Genomic DNA, 15,596 nt, shown 5'->3' with positions numbered 1-15,596 from the left:
ACCTAAATTAAAAAAAAAAAAATATGGGCGTTTTTTAAAGTATAATTGGACATCATTACATGATTTGAAGTACCACCGATTTTTTCAGTTTTCCATAATGTAAAAATGAAACTTTGGAATTAATCAAAAATAAATTCTCTACTTTATTACGAATTATGGCTCAGATATCGCAAAGTTTTATCATCAGATCTATTATAAAATAATCGGTCTGTTATATAAGGTTAGTAGAACAATAATTTAGATAAAATAAATACCGGTTGATGGGTGAAAAAGGTACGAAAACAAACTGAGCACGAAAATAGCCACCAAAAGGTGTTTATAATATAAATATTAGGTGTTAGTTGTCACGCACAGATTAATAAAAATTTGAAATGAAGTTATGAATCTATACAAAAATTATAATTGTTGCTATATCGTTCGTTACTTGATATGATAACCTTTCTTTCCGTTTGCAAGTCTGTTTGAATTATTATTTATTTGCAAAGTCTGACGCAAGTGTACTTGTTCGATAATCTCCATTGCTGCTTTTACAAGGTTCAGTTCGTTGGTTTCAAATTGCGTTCTAGCGAATTTTATCTATTACAACCCAGGTATGTGCAAAATTAATTTTTTTTATATTTTTTTATTGTGTTTTACTACTTTTATTGTATTGTTTTTGCTGTTGTCATTTTTTTTATTCGTTTAATTATATTTTGAATTTTAAACAAATCGGGTAATAAATATAGGAGGTATACTTGTTTACTTGTTTAAATACCTACATATGTTGAGGATTTTTGTATTTACTTCTAATAAAATTTATAATACTTTTATTATGATTTATTGTATTTAATTCCTTTTTCCCAGATAAGATGAATTGCTATCATTTTATGTACTTTAAACCTTCATCAACAACCGCTTTTTAATCCAATAATTCTTTTCTTGGAATTATAAACGCAAAGTAAAAATGCTCCACCCTAAAATTAACTAACTAAAATATTTGTCTTTGTATTGTAGAAATGAGAGAGGTATTGATGGTGGCATAATTATAATCATTAAACTATACAACTTATCAAAAATCATAATCTGCTTATATTGAAGCGTTTGCATTTTAGGAAGCTCCTTTCAAGATGTGGACATTTTTATTTTAGTTTTAATCATATCTAAGTGCTATAATTAGCTTGTAAAAAATGCTAACTGTTTATATTCTTCGTATAAACAATAAAACCAGATAAAGAGAGATGGCGCTTGAATCTGTAGTTCTGTTAAACTTTGCTATATTTATCTATCATTATATGTATACGTTTCATGTGCATGTTTCCGTATATTCCACCAAGGCCGTATCAAGGCCAATGGCCAAAGTAAAAAGTTCGTGCAGTGTTTACGTTCACTACAGCCTAAGTGTTATTTTGTAGTCAATTAGACTTGTTATTTTTAGATGTTCCAAATAATCTGTCATGAAAATTGTTACGGATCTGGATGACTTACAAGGTAAACGGAAATTGCGTTGAAGACATTCCCCCATCCAACTTTCTCCATTTCTCGCTTTGTTCTTGGTCGAATTGTTTACGAAAGTTTAGAAGTTGCATAAGTTCCACGAGTATTTATGCAGCTAGGACGATAAGATTTGTTTAATGGAGAGATACATTTTGATCATCTCTTTAGCAGCTATACATATAATTCATATTCGATAAAACTAAAAAAAAAACTTTTGCATATTGGTACTATTAATAAAAAATCGAAAACATTTTCTCTAAATTCATTAGCATAACAATAACATTGTATAATAAAATTTATAGAAAAAAATTTAGTACAAGCAATTGTTAAATTTATGATTTCATTACAACTACATAGAAATAATTACATGGACTTTTTTTGGTTTCTTCTAAAATTAATTTTTTAATAATCTTGTTTGATCTACAAATTTGTGAATTGACACAATTTTATTTCCCTAGCGTTTAAACCATTAGATTTACAGAAATATAGGATGATCATAAAATAAAAAAAAAATAAAACAACTTAAATATCCAAGAATCTCCTACAAAAACACTCTTTGTCTTCTTACAGATGTCAAAAGCAATTAATCTCGTCATATTTTGCCTTCTCCTGGGGACGTGCTGGTGCCGCACCGACGAAGAAACGAGCATTGCATCTTTTGCATCGAATAGCTGTAGCAGAAACAGAAACGAATGCTTCTATTGCTCCGAAGAAGCCTGTCCTCGTCCGGAAAGCAAATGTCGATGTCAAAAACTTCCTTTTTACACAACAGCTGCTGTCTGTTGTAATGTAAATAAATTTCAATTGACGGAAGGCTTAGCATGCGCAAGTAATTTTCTTATTCTTACCTTTTAAACGCACATGTAAATTGAAATTTCGCACAAATAGATATCTTTTTTTTTCTCTCAGACATCAGCGGTAATGGTCAAGTGGAAGCTCTACATATCAGAAATGCCAGCCTGGATATTTTAAATGTAGAAGATTGGAAGAAATTAAAACATTTACGATATATGACCATCACGGACGGTCAGATTTCCAGTGTGGTTGGAGAATTTTCCAAACAAACCAACGTTTTGTGTCTAAACTTATCTTCAAACGGAATCGTCAACTTTGAAAATAGATCTTTAGTAAATTTGTATAAGTTGAGCTTTTTGGATCTTTCGCATAACAATTTGTCGGATGTACCGCGTTTTAAAACTGGAGGAAACGTCCAACTGGATATCTCAGGTAAATTAAGTGCTCTTAAAGAATGAATCTTTACAATCTTCTTTCCTGTTTCGCAGCAAACAAACAGATGATCTGTGAAAATATATTTAGTGCTCTACGGGAACGGGACTTGAATTTTAGCAACATCGACAACTCGTCGTGTCTAATGCAAAAGAATTTTCATTGGTTCAATACGACCGTATACGTATCACTGAGTCAAATTATAGGAATTCATAAGGTAGTAAGTTAGAAAGACAAAAACAGGAATGTAATTTAGAATTTGTAGCTATGGAAACAGTGTCCTAAAAACTGTGAATGCGAAGCTAACGGTTTGGATATGGTACCTGGAAGGCAACCAACATTCGGTATTAAAGTTACTTGCTCAGGACAAAATAGGATTTCACTGCCTACGCCACTACCACCGAACACAGTTTTTCTTAATGTTTCTAATAATAATATTACTTCGTTGGAACTATTTACTTCTGATGCATCATATATCAATATAAGAGAATTATATGCGGATAATAATCAAATTACGAGTATTATACCGTTAGAAGGGTCCCAGTTTTTGAGTAATTTGGTACGACTGAGTTTAAGGAATAACAAATTGAAGACGGTAAGACCTACTCATATTTTTTGTATGTTGGCAATTTCACTATTTTGATCCTCTTATATCATCCATCACGCAAGTTTTTTATTTCCTTTTTTCTTCTAATTATTAAGTTCATATTTTTCATATTTCAGCTCCCCACATACATATTTACCAATAGCTTGGACCGCAACAACTTCCGCCGAATAAATTTAGGCCTCAACAGATTTCATTGTGATTGTAACACAGCGAAAGAATTAAAGGTACTCAACCAACGTTATTTTTGTTAATACTACTATAAAATTTCAGGTCTGGCTTTTAACAAAACAAAGATATATCCCAGACTATGAAGAAATGTATTGTGATAACATGGACTCAAAAGTCATAGATCTAAATACAGTCAAGCTCTGTGTAACACAACAAGACTGGACAGATTACATTTATTATATCATCACAGCAGAGGTGATGTTATTCGTAGGTCTAATTGCAAAAGTTGTCTACGATTATTACGTTTTTAAAACCTCCGGATATTTACCATGGCCTGCAAGTAAAATGCCAAAATTGCCTTGCGATTGGTTATGCGAGTAGTTTTAACAAATTAGGGTAAACACGAAGTGCCTATTTTATGCTTCCGCCTTTGGTAATGGTTGTGAATTATAATTTTATACAATTGTAGTTCAGTAGAAGAGTAAGCTCTCAACAACGGAACGAAAAGTCTGATGTTTGTCACATACATAGTTCTAAGAAAAAATGTCAAATTTATATTGATGAGCTTGTTAACAAAAGTCAATTTAGTCAAATTAAGTAAGTATTTGACTATTTCAGATGTGTACCTGCCTTGTGTCGACCTAAGTCCTAGTTAATTTTGAAATATTTGGATAAATTTTCGATCGAATCGATAACAAAATGTGAAAGATACTATCATTTAGTTTATTATATCTTCCTGAAAAATATCAAATTACTGTCCTATCAAAATTAACATATCGTTACTGAATTGCTCAATTTACACTTTTTTTTGTTTATATTTATTTAGTATATTTATTTCATTTACATTATTTTCAGGAAACACGTACATATTAGTTTTTGTTAATGCTTGCAATGCTCTATATTGTTAATACATATTGTTATTTAATTTACATAATGTAAATCTGTATATTTGTAATTTTGTATAACTTTAAGTCTTACAAATTATCTGAACACAATGAAGTAAAACTAGTAAGGTAGCTTTAACTGCTGTAGTCTACTACAGTGGCGTAACAAATTATGCCAGAGTCAGGGTTCTGCGTTGATACTGAGCTCCCTAATTTATAGTTTTGTAAATTGGATTTTTGCTATGCTATGTATTTCGGGACCCAAAGGCCGCGGCCCCTGTAGGTATACTCCACGGGTCTACTATAGTTAATTGAAATTGGGAAATATCAAGTGAATTCTGACTGAAAGTAGCTTGTATGTACATTTATTAAATATTCTGTATCTATGTTTAATAGGTATGTCTCTATGTAATAAATGTTATTAAAAATTGTAATGCGAATTATAAGTAGACATAAAACAGTGAACAGAATACAAATAATAATGGTCTTATTTAGTATATCGTTCTGCAGAACACTTGTATATACATATTTTGAAATTTATTTTAGGAACTGTAGGGACGGTTTACACAATAATTTAATTGAAATTAAGTTAATCTCGCAATTAATTTGACGATTAGTGACCTTTGATTGGCTGAAAAACACATGATGTTTAGTATTTAATTAAAATTTAAGATTTAACATAGCTTCTGTAAACCAATTTTTCGATACAGAGAGAAATCCGCAAAATTCCACTTTATTAACGACCTAGTAACTTAAAACGTATTGATATTGAGAGATACTTAAAGATTTGCAGCCCAAAACGAGTTTATCGTCCTTGCAAGCACTTATCGCGTAATTACATCAAGATTGGCCAACTTTCATGACATGAGGTGACATGTTATTGGATCATATCAATCATGTGACAACTGAACACCTAATTACATTGACAATCACATAAGTAGATCACATTAAGATCTAGCTTTTCTCGGAGAGAGATCGATAAAGAAAAGGCATAATCTAGCAATACATTCAAAGTCTAGACGTCACATCGTGAACTTACGAATTATATCAAGTCTTGGAAATTTTAAAAGCTAATAATATCTACATGATGTCTAATGCTGCATTAGGTCACTTCCTTATTACATTAGGCCAATAAAACTACCAACACCTTCCTTTTGATAGTTAAGTGACTAAAACTGTTTTATTACAATCAATCGGCTATAATTTTCGATGACTACCTATCGCGTTTGTCTTTGGAAAATTTATTTATCTATCAATTCATCTCAAATAATTACATTTAAATATCTAAAAAAAAAATTATTCACGTCAATTGAGATTGTTTTATCTAAAATACGAATAGATACGTATTTGTACTGAAAGATTAGTAAGCAAAATTAAAGATGCAATTCACGGTTACTATTTAGGGATTCAATATCTGCTTTTGGTAAATTACTCTTATAAACTTACACAAATAATAATGAACAGAGAGACTTAATAAACATAACACCTAGTCTACAATGTTAGTAGGCATCATGATTGTGTAATTTATGTAAGAGAAAACTCACTTGGATCAATAAAATTATAATAATATGCATCATAAGGATGACAATGACATATCAACCATTGAATTTTGATTATTTGAGCGCGATTATTTGAGCGCGACAATGGCTCAGACCGTTTCTTTTTATCTGTCGTACTTTGGAAGATATTGACCATTAAAAATTTTGGAACTAAAAATTTAATCTAAAAATTTTATTTCCAAAATTTTATACGGCTATAACTCGGATTTGGAATCTGCCCGGAATTCTGCGTAAAATGAGCTCTAATAACGTAATTATTATTATAACAATTCACATGTTTAATGGGTCGAGCTGTAAATTTAATTAAACTTTCTACTTAACTCACAATTAAATTGTCGTTTTTTTGGGGTTATTGTTAATGAATTTTTCGAGGCAAAAACGAGCTTGAATACCTTTATACATCAATCGAAGAAGCAGCTCGAAATCTATCAACTGGTCAAATCTCATATCGGATTGTCAAATAGATAACGGTGGCGGCCAATAAACAAAAAATTAAAAAAAAATTATTGAATGAGTCGGAGTATTTTTTTTACGAAAAAATCGACTATCGAATTTCGGACATTTGAGGGCGAATTCTCAAAGAGAAAACCTTGAGAAAAACGATGGCGGAAACCATTTCTTTTTATCTGTTGTAGTTTCGATGCTATTGAACATTAAAAATTTCCGACCTAAAAATTCTAAAAAAACAGTAAAATAATTATTATACAAATTCCATATTATTCAAATATCAAGAATTGTTCATGTCATAAGATATCTTATAGGTAGGAGTAACATTTTTCTGTAAGCTCTTATTTACATGAAAACCAGATCATGGCATTTGAATAACAATTTCAAGTGCAATCATTTGTAAGTATCGGCAGGAGTTTCTGAATGGGGGAAATGCATGAAAGGTTGATATCATTGACCCTGAGATTCTTTCAAAGGACGTTTATTAACTTTAGTTTAATTGCAGACGAGAAATCTAAATGCAAAACTTGTAAGGACTAAATAATAATTACTGCCTGCAATGGTTCCTTTTGAAAATTCCTGAATTAGATTGAAACAAAGTCTGTCCACTTATCAGGCTTATTAACTAATACCCGTAAATAATTGTTCTGTTTCCTTGCTCTCACTGGAGATTTACAACAAATTTATTACACACTTTTGTAGACACCGATTGTTGATTAAAAAGATGAGATAACTAAATTTTAACCTTTGTTCAAGTTGAGGAGTGTGTAGTCTAATATTATAATCTAATGTCTACATTTTTCTCTTGTTCGTCTCAAATTCATGTAGTTAGCAATGAAGTGAATATTTGATTTATCAGTTTTATTCATCGCCAAGAAGCGTTTGAAAAAATTAATTGAAATAAAAAAATAACATCTTTTAATATTATAGCTTAAAAAAATCCTCAGTCTCAAAGACAGAACAAAAGTAAACACGTATTCTTTTCATCTTTTCGTATCGTGATCTGCATCAAGATTATAAATTAGAGAAATTTGTTGGAATATGCATATTTTTATCTGAATCGGGAAGGTTGCATCTCAATAAAGATTTGCTGCACAATAAAAGAATTTGTTTATATTCTATAATTTTCATTGGTCCTGTTTTTTCCCAAAAAATTACAAATGGTATGCCCACTGATAAAAGGATTTTAAGCTATAAATCAATCATGCGTTTAGAAGTGTGTAATTAAATTACATTGCATGTCCAATGATCCGCTCAGAACAGTTGCAAATGTGAACTTGCTGAATGCGTATATTGGTGTCAATGCTAAGTCAAGGCGTGCTAATAAAATCCGTTCAAAAACGTAAATGATAAAAAGAAGCGACCTGTATTAAGCAGGGGCGTAGCTAAGATTTCACATACAGGTGTCCCAGAACTCGTGAACCAGAGAAAAAAAGGCTTATCGAGGCAACAATTCTAAACCAAAATTTTTAAACTCAAAAAATATACGAGTTAAGACGAAAAAACGGTAGCCAATTGAGAAGCTAAACAGAATTTGAAAATCGGTAACTATGAACACATACTATCATTCATTGTTTCGATGAACATTACACCCTCGTTGCCTAGGATATTTTACTCTATCTCTAGAATAAGTTTCCGGGATTGGTTGTTAATTTTTTATCCTTCCTCGAATACGATTAAACGTAATCACTAATCAATTTTTAAACCGAACAATAAGGTATATTCAGCGCACATTTAGCGCCTTACCAATAAAATTATTACAAAAATAAATAAAACAGTTCTGTTGTTTTTATTGCCTTTAGAAATATTTCGAACGAGAAGAATAAAGAATAATCAATTTTTAGTTTCTGAATTGTTTGTTGTGTTCAGTTAAAACCAGTTAAAAGCAACAAACTAAAAAGTTTAAAAACCTGTCCACCAATGATATTCTGCAGTAGTTTATACGAACTTGACTTGTTAATTAATTTGTTAAATATAAAGAGTTAAGGTCAATACGTACAAACAGATTTCTATTTGCATTTAGTTTACTGTTGTAAATAAAAACTTAAGATACTTGTGGTAATTTGTTGCTTCAATTATAATAGGTACAGTATTCTTTGAATTTTTTAGCCACCATACCTTGAAGTGACAGAATTGACAACGATAATGAATTATATCAACACACGTGAAACTCACGAGTAGTATCTTAAAATTGACAATTTCTTATTGTTTATTTAATATCAAGGACTGAGAAAGAATTTTTAAATAAAAGAAACAATTCCTAAGTTAAAGCACTAACGGATCATAAATAGCAGATTAATAAAGGATTATTTTATACCAACTGTCTGTAAACAAATTCTTGAATTTAATCTACTATTTACTTATCGGTAATGTAATCTTCGACGTATGCCACGTGAAATGACCGCAATAGTGTGTGTACCTAAGTACTCTTTTAAATAAAAGTCACAATATATGATTGTGCAAAGTTTACAGCGGTCCCAATAAAACTATATTGAGACTAATGACACTAATAAGTGCGAGCAATGAAATTTAAATGAATCAACCTGCTAATTTTTAACAAACAATGACTATTGCATTAGGAAGAGAATTACCAGTTAAGCCAAGTTTTACTACCGGTAAACCCATTTGCTGAAAATAGTGCGTCATTACCAAATCAGTCGCCTAAATGAAAATCCAACAATCTGCATCAGGCCGAAATTTGACAAATCAATATAAATTCCATAATTGTGACTAATTGGTTCTAGATAGATTTTGAAAAGGTTTACCTTCGTCATTTACAAGCTTTTTACTACAAACTTCTAACATTTGAAAGTAAAAGCGCTAGTAGAGCTTTTTCTATTGCCCGAAAATTGTGGCTGAATGCAGAGAGGTTTTGCATTTAAGCGACTCAAATAATTTTTTTATATTTTTTATTTGTTTTATGTGGGTACTGAGAATATTTCTACTGCGCAATATTAGTTAGAATTACATTTTTGTAGTTTCGTTGGTTTTTGATTAATTAAATACGTATTTTGAAATGAATGAGATGAAAAAAATGGTTTGAGGAAATTTAGTAAAAAATAAATTTTGTCAATTTGCAGTAAGTACTTTATAGATTAACACCTAAGCAAGTCAAAGATACCTTTCGACTCATAGATCAAAAATAATAAAGGAAATACAACTAATACAAAAAATAAACAAATTGACACCGCTGAAGTTTGCTAATTTTAGAACTAAGATATAAAATAAATATAAACCTGTTGCTCTTTGGAAGTTCTGGAAAAAAAAGAATAACTTAACGGAAAAAATTCAGAATGCTAATTGAACTCTTCCATTTTAGCGGAAAATTTCACATCCGCTTATGTAAACAAACAATCACCTTGTTTTAAACTTAGGGAGGTAAATAAAGTTTGAAACCAAATTTGACCCCATTAGAGTTAGGATTAAATACTTGAAATATTTACCCATCTTTTATTAATTAGATTTCTATCAGACATTCCACCTTGCTTCTTAAAAAAGAAAAACATAGTTTAGTCGTGTCATAAGCTTATAGGTTATAAGTGTGTCACGGATAACACTTTTCTTAGTACCCATCTATTTTATAAAGTACTACTGTTAACAAGGTTTAGTTCAAAACTTTCTCAAATTTACAAATGATAACATTGAAGATAAAAAAAAAACCCAATTTTTTATATCCCAGGTCTAATAAATTTTAAAGGCGGAGATATTTTTCAAATTTTTTTATACACACGTGCTTTTAAGACAGTACAGATAGTTGTAGTAGGAAAAATAATACTGTATTGAGAATTAAATAGCAATAAAACTATCAATCATACCAAGGCAAACGATTTGCTAAGCTCGGATTTAGATTTCGCAGTAATCTGAAATATATGTAACAGCTAGTATCGAAACAAAACAGCTTTTTTCTCTGGGTTTACTAATCAATGATTGAAAAATCGCAAAATCATTAATCAAGCAAGATAAAAAAATAGTGTTGTAGTTGTGTTACAACCCATAGAATTTGTTGCTTTTTCATACCTGTCAAGAGCAAAATATTTAGGTCATTTGTGGTGACCAGTGGAAAAACATCCATAAATTGGCAGAATCCTTTATCATTTTAATTTTTATAATGCCAAGGTATTAAACAAAGCAGTGTGGAATTTAAAAATCGTGACTGTCGATTAAGTATTAAACATTAAGTAATAAATCAAGTCGCACATTGTGCAAATTACATTAAATTGAGAGGATGATTAGGTTTTTTAAATTAAAATTTATGAAGCTTATTTGCAGATTTGTATCTCAACTAGATAATTTATCTTTAGGTCGATTAGATATTATTTATAATACATAGATAGACAAGTACATATTTACTAAATTCCAATAAATTTAAAATATCGTATCTGTAAATAAATGGAAGAAGATGGCATTGATGTTTTCTTGGTACCGATAGCAATTAACACAAAATTGCGGTTTTCACAAAAAGTCAAGTTTATCCTTTTAAAAGTCTACGAAAACCTTGATATCCCCATCTCTGTAAATTAGAGTCTTTTTTGAAATCTTATTTACCTACCCAATGTCCCTCCATTTGCGCACAATTTTAATCACAGGTTTATCTCTAGATTAAAAAAATTCCATTTGATTTAATCTCTTTATACTCATCCGTGGATTGCACCAATTGTATTTCTACCAAGCTATTTACATAACATTTGTTCAAATCACATCACGTGAACTACGAATGAATTTTTCTAATCAACAATAAAATTCTATCTCAGGTGTAATTCTAATAGGTACACAGACATGTGTACGATATCTGGTTAATTTATCAAATGCGGTCATGTAGTCCTTAGTCGAATGATGACAGGATGCGGCTAAATTAAGTACTATTATTGAGTCATTTCGGTTGAAATTACTTTCAATGAAAATTCGCCTACAGGTCTTTAGACAATAAGTTACAAAAACCCCCGTTCAAGGTCTAATAATTATTATTATCAACATGCTTTGTTCATACCATGCCCATTGACTTTTAACATTATTTTTCCCGGCATAATAGTATTTCCAGTTATCATCATTTTTATTTGGAATTTTCTACCATAAAAACGATGATAATTTGATGACGATAAAATATGTTGGCATAAAACAATTTATGAAAGAATAAATAACCATATATTCTGCAACATTTTTTTACTTTATAGACAATACTAGTTGTAACAAAAGAGAATGTTTACATGTTTAAGGTTTTGCTAAAATAGTTCTTGCTTGTTTTACTTATTATCTAGAGAAAGATACCGGTTTGTACTCGTTTTCATCATCAGGAAAAAAATCTGCAAATCTACAAGAGCTCTTATGTTCTTCAGTATAAGCTTTACTAGAGCTTATCATTATCATCAGTATCAACTAGGGACGTAAGTGCTATAAAATTAACAATCACGTGTTAAAATTTTTAAATTTTTTAGTAAATACATAACCTTAATAAATTTACAGATGCTCAATCTTATTCTTGAATTTTATCAAAGTCTATTTTTATTAAAAATTTATAAAACAATTAGTAGGTATTTATCAAAGAAAGATTTTATCGTCAATGATTCACCTCAACTCATCACATTTTATTGATTCTAAATAATTGTAAGTACAGAATGATGGACTTATACTTAGTAATTGAGTGCTTCCTGCTTCTCGCAATTGTGTCAGTTAGATACCTATTACATAATTTCACGACACCCTGATCTAATCAATATAAGAGTCTTTAAGTTAATCTAGCCCATCAGTCTTGGGTAGTATGTCCTTAGATTATTTTGCAAAAGTCGCAAATTTTATCACGTTCTGGTCAGATAGTCAAATAGTGTTCTTAAACTTGCATTTTTATTTCATCTGTTGCATTTTATCAACAATGTTTGTCATTACATGCATTTTGGGAATTGCTCCAAAAATTTACTTTTAAAACTGAAATTTCACTTGAAAATAAAAAAATAATTAAATTCAAGTTGAACCATGTCTAGATGTAGTACAGAAATAAACAACAAAACATTTTTATCATCACATCACACAAACGTTGTGGTAATTTTTGCAAATGGGTATCTATATCTTAAGATTAATATAAATAGAAGTTGCTACGTGAGATCCGGCACCTGTGAGAAATTAAATGAAATTTGGACATCTTATCAAAATTTTTGATAATTTGGAAACAGTTATGTACAACAGTTGTGCAATAAAATTAATGAATTATATACCTAATGTCGTTGTTTTAATTTAAGTGTTTAGTTGCAAATTAAAAATGTTAAACCTTATTCGCGCGCTTTAGAAAAATCTAATCTAACAATAAGTTAAACTTCATCGATATGTAGGTACTCGCATTTAGCAGTGTGCACGATATTTAATAAATATTAATTATTTCCCAAATTTTTCACATATTTATGGTTTTTTCATTGCTTTAGTCAGCATATCCAGTGCCAGAAAGGAAATATTAAATTGTGCATACATACCTATTTACTTCTAGTGACTATCTAAGTTAATAAAGATATTTTTGTTTACCTAGAAATGTCAGCATAATAAAATCCGCCCAAACTAGTGAGGAAAGCTTTATTTATACTTATTATTAGAGAAAGTTCTACGTCCACTAACCTAGTACGCCTTCAAAAATATTTCAAAATCAATGCTCAATTTTCATCTAGTTTCATTATTCAGCGTGAAAAGTAGAATTATTAAGTACACAAAACTTACAACGCTGTTATTACAAAGTCATAGGTGTAAAGATAAAACGTAAATTATTTTAACACATGCTGTGAAAATTTAATTCGTCCACAACGTCTTGATAATTTGATAATTCCTGTGTCATCGAATAAGTTAAAGCATGATTTGCACAATTTTTCGTGATTTGCAGATTGGCAAAAAAAAGTGCCTGTGTCTATAGTATCTATACCTACAGTGTGTCTCAAAATTCGCGAACTCCGAGTTCAGAGCGTTGTAGTGGGGGCTATTCGGGTGTCAATAGATGGCGCAACCAAACTACAAAATGGCGGTTTTAACGGTGAACAACAATATCTAACAAGCAACAAAAATTTGCATTTTTGTTTGTTTAAAATGCCCTTCGATGCAGATAATTGTCTTAAAGAAACAAGCATTCTTAGGACATTTAAAAGAAGGCTGTTGTGGACTTATGCCGGTTCAGATTAATAGTTCTTGACGATTTTATTCTGTAATTCGGCTCTGGTTTTAAAAGAAAGTTACATATTTATATAATAGTCACGGAAATGATGCACCTGTGGCTATTGAATGTTTTCCAACAATTTTTTTGCAAGTAAAATCCATAAATTAACATCAACGTAGCTGTATTTGGCTTTTTTCAATTTTATAATTTTAGTGCCTGCGTTTTCTGCCAATTTTCAATATCTCATGAAACAAATTGTTACTACAAGTCTTCTTCCAACATTTAACAGCGTCAGTGAGCCTGATTCGTTTAGTTATGTTAACATTTCTTGCCAATTTACTCTTGCACAATGACACATTTGACCATTGAATATTACTAAACAAAACGACAAATCACTTTTGTCATACGCAGAAAAGGGCCTAGACACAAAGTAAAAGTATTTCAAATTGTTAATTTGGAAAATTCAACAACGAAAACGGTTCAAAAAAACTTTTCAAAGACAGGCCGTTTTTGTGGTTCACCGTTTCGGCGTTTCAGACGAACGACGATAGATGTCGCACCCTTCGCCAATTTTCCCAAGAGAATCATTTCAGTAGTTCAAATATGAAAAAAAAGGATTCCTAGACGCGCAAGCATTAGGATAATTCCCGACATGGAAAAACAAATTCTTGACGCTACCCGTTATTACGCTCCAAAAATTAGCAGACGAAATTTGTGTTGAGCAGTTGGGTGTGCATCTTTCATTAGTAGACAAGCTGCTTAAATGTGACATTACTTGACAAAGTCAGTTATGTGGTTTCGAACGTATATAAGCAATACAAATAGAAATCATCAAGACAGGTCAGGATGTGAGTTTTTCAATGTTGTCGCATTGAACAAAAAGAAAGTGCTAACATCTTCTTTAAGAAGCGCGAATGTTTTTTTTATAGTATAGAAGTATTTACGGAAGTATTTAGAAGTATTTACTGGCACCATTGGGTTCCCTCTACCGTGCTCTGAATTCGGAATTCGGTAATTTTGAGACACCCTGTATAGTGAAAATTGTATTCTAAATTAACCTTTGATTTATCATCAGCTCATTTTATCTATTATCTAGTATAATTTGACATTATTTTCAGTCAACGGTCTTTTTAATATTTTATCCTTTTCTGTGAATTACATCTTGAACAATCCAAAAATTGATTGCGTTTCCATGATATCTTCACGTGGCATATTGGCATTTTGTTGTGCGGCATATCAGTATAATAATAATAATAATAATAATTTATACATAGTTTTTTTGAAATGTATATACAAAACAGTTTTGCGCTATTCCAGAAGGAGTATGAATTTTGAAAAAACAATTTTTAAATAAAAAATTGACAAGGTAAAATTAATTCCAATCCACGAACTTTTTACACCACTGGCAAAAACTGGATTTTTTGTTCATTTTTAAATCAGTGGCACACAAGCCTATTTATTGAAATTTTTATGTAACTTTATTTCGAAAACTTTTACTTAAACTGTTTTCTCTTAAAAGACTCAATTTGTGACAAGAAATTATCACATTCTTTTTGTACATGCATTTCAAAAACACTCTGTTTAAAGACTGAAACAATTCGAATTTTTCTAAGTTTGGTTTACCTAAATAATATATCCATTTTTAGCGACGAGAATTTTTCGTGGAAGTTTGATTTACATTGCAATATTTTCATTTTTTGTTGACATTATTTTGTTGGAGATTGATTTCGAAATGTGAACGTACATACATACATACCTATTATACTCTTTGAATTGGCAAATCAACAATAATTTCTTATTAAATTGAATTCTTTGCTAATTTTCCTGCATTGTGTGAACAGAAAGAAAACTAAATTCCTAAATTTAAAATTTTTGAATATTGTTTTATTATCTACCGTTATTTGAATAAATTTTAATTGATTTTATTTTGCGTTTTTACTGTTTCCTTGTTGAATTTATTATTGTCTACTGTTTCAACAAGAGAGTTGAAAAGGTAAAATTATACAACACTAGTGTCCACCCCCAAAATCGTCTTTAATTTTAAAGATTAAATTTTGAAAATTTGCATACGCTCACAGTTGACAAAGCTCTAGAAGCTGACGCAAAAA

The 15,596-nt window shown here is 30.3% G+C and overlaps 1 protein-coding gene across 4 annotated transcripts; it reads left to right on the top strand.

Annotated features, from left to right (window-relative positions):
* Positions 1 to 473: 473 nt before the first annotated feature.
* hfw (leucine-rich repeat domain-containing protein hfw) lies at positions 474 to 4,793 on the top strand. Of its 4 annotated transcripts, none has more exons than XM_088031483.1 (8): positions 474 to 590; positions 1,415 to 1,467; positions 2,044 to 2,302; positions 2,383 to 2,700; positions 2,757 to 2,917; positions 2,966 to 3,295; positions 3,424 to 3,531; positions 3,578 to 4,793. In XM_088031483.1, the coding sequence occupies exons 2-8, from the start codon at positions 1,456 to 1,458 to the stop codon at positions 3,854 to 3,856; spliced, it is 1,467 nt and encodes a 488-aa protein (XP_087887609.1). In that variant the 5' UTR covers positions 474 to 590; positions 1,415 to 1,455; the 3' UTR covers positions 3,857 to 4,793. The 4 variants fall into 4 exon arrangements, with proteins under 4 accessions (XP_087887609.1, XP_087887610.1, XP_087887608.1 ...); XM_088031482.1 differs by lacking the exon at positions 474 to 590 and adding an exon at positions 1,251 to 1,344; XM_088031484.1 differs by lacking the exon at positions 1,415 to 1,467.
* Positions 4,794 to 15,596: the final 10,803 nt, after the last annotated feature.

Source organism: Gnatocerus cornutus, chromosome 2, assembly GCF_029298725.1.
Source record: "Gnatocerus cornutus isolate USDA-ARS CGAHR chromosome 2, icGnaCorn1.1, whole genome shotgun sequence".
NCBI lineage: Eukaryota > Metazoa > Arthropoda > Insecta > Coleoptera > Tenebrionidae > Gnatocerus > Gnatocerus cornutus.
This window is presented reverse-complemented; position numbering and strand designations above follow the sequence as displayed.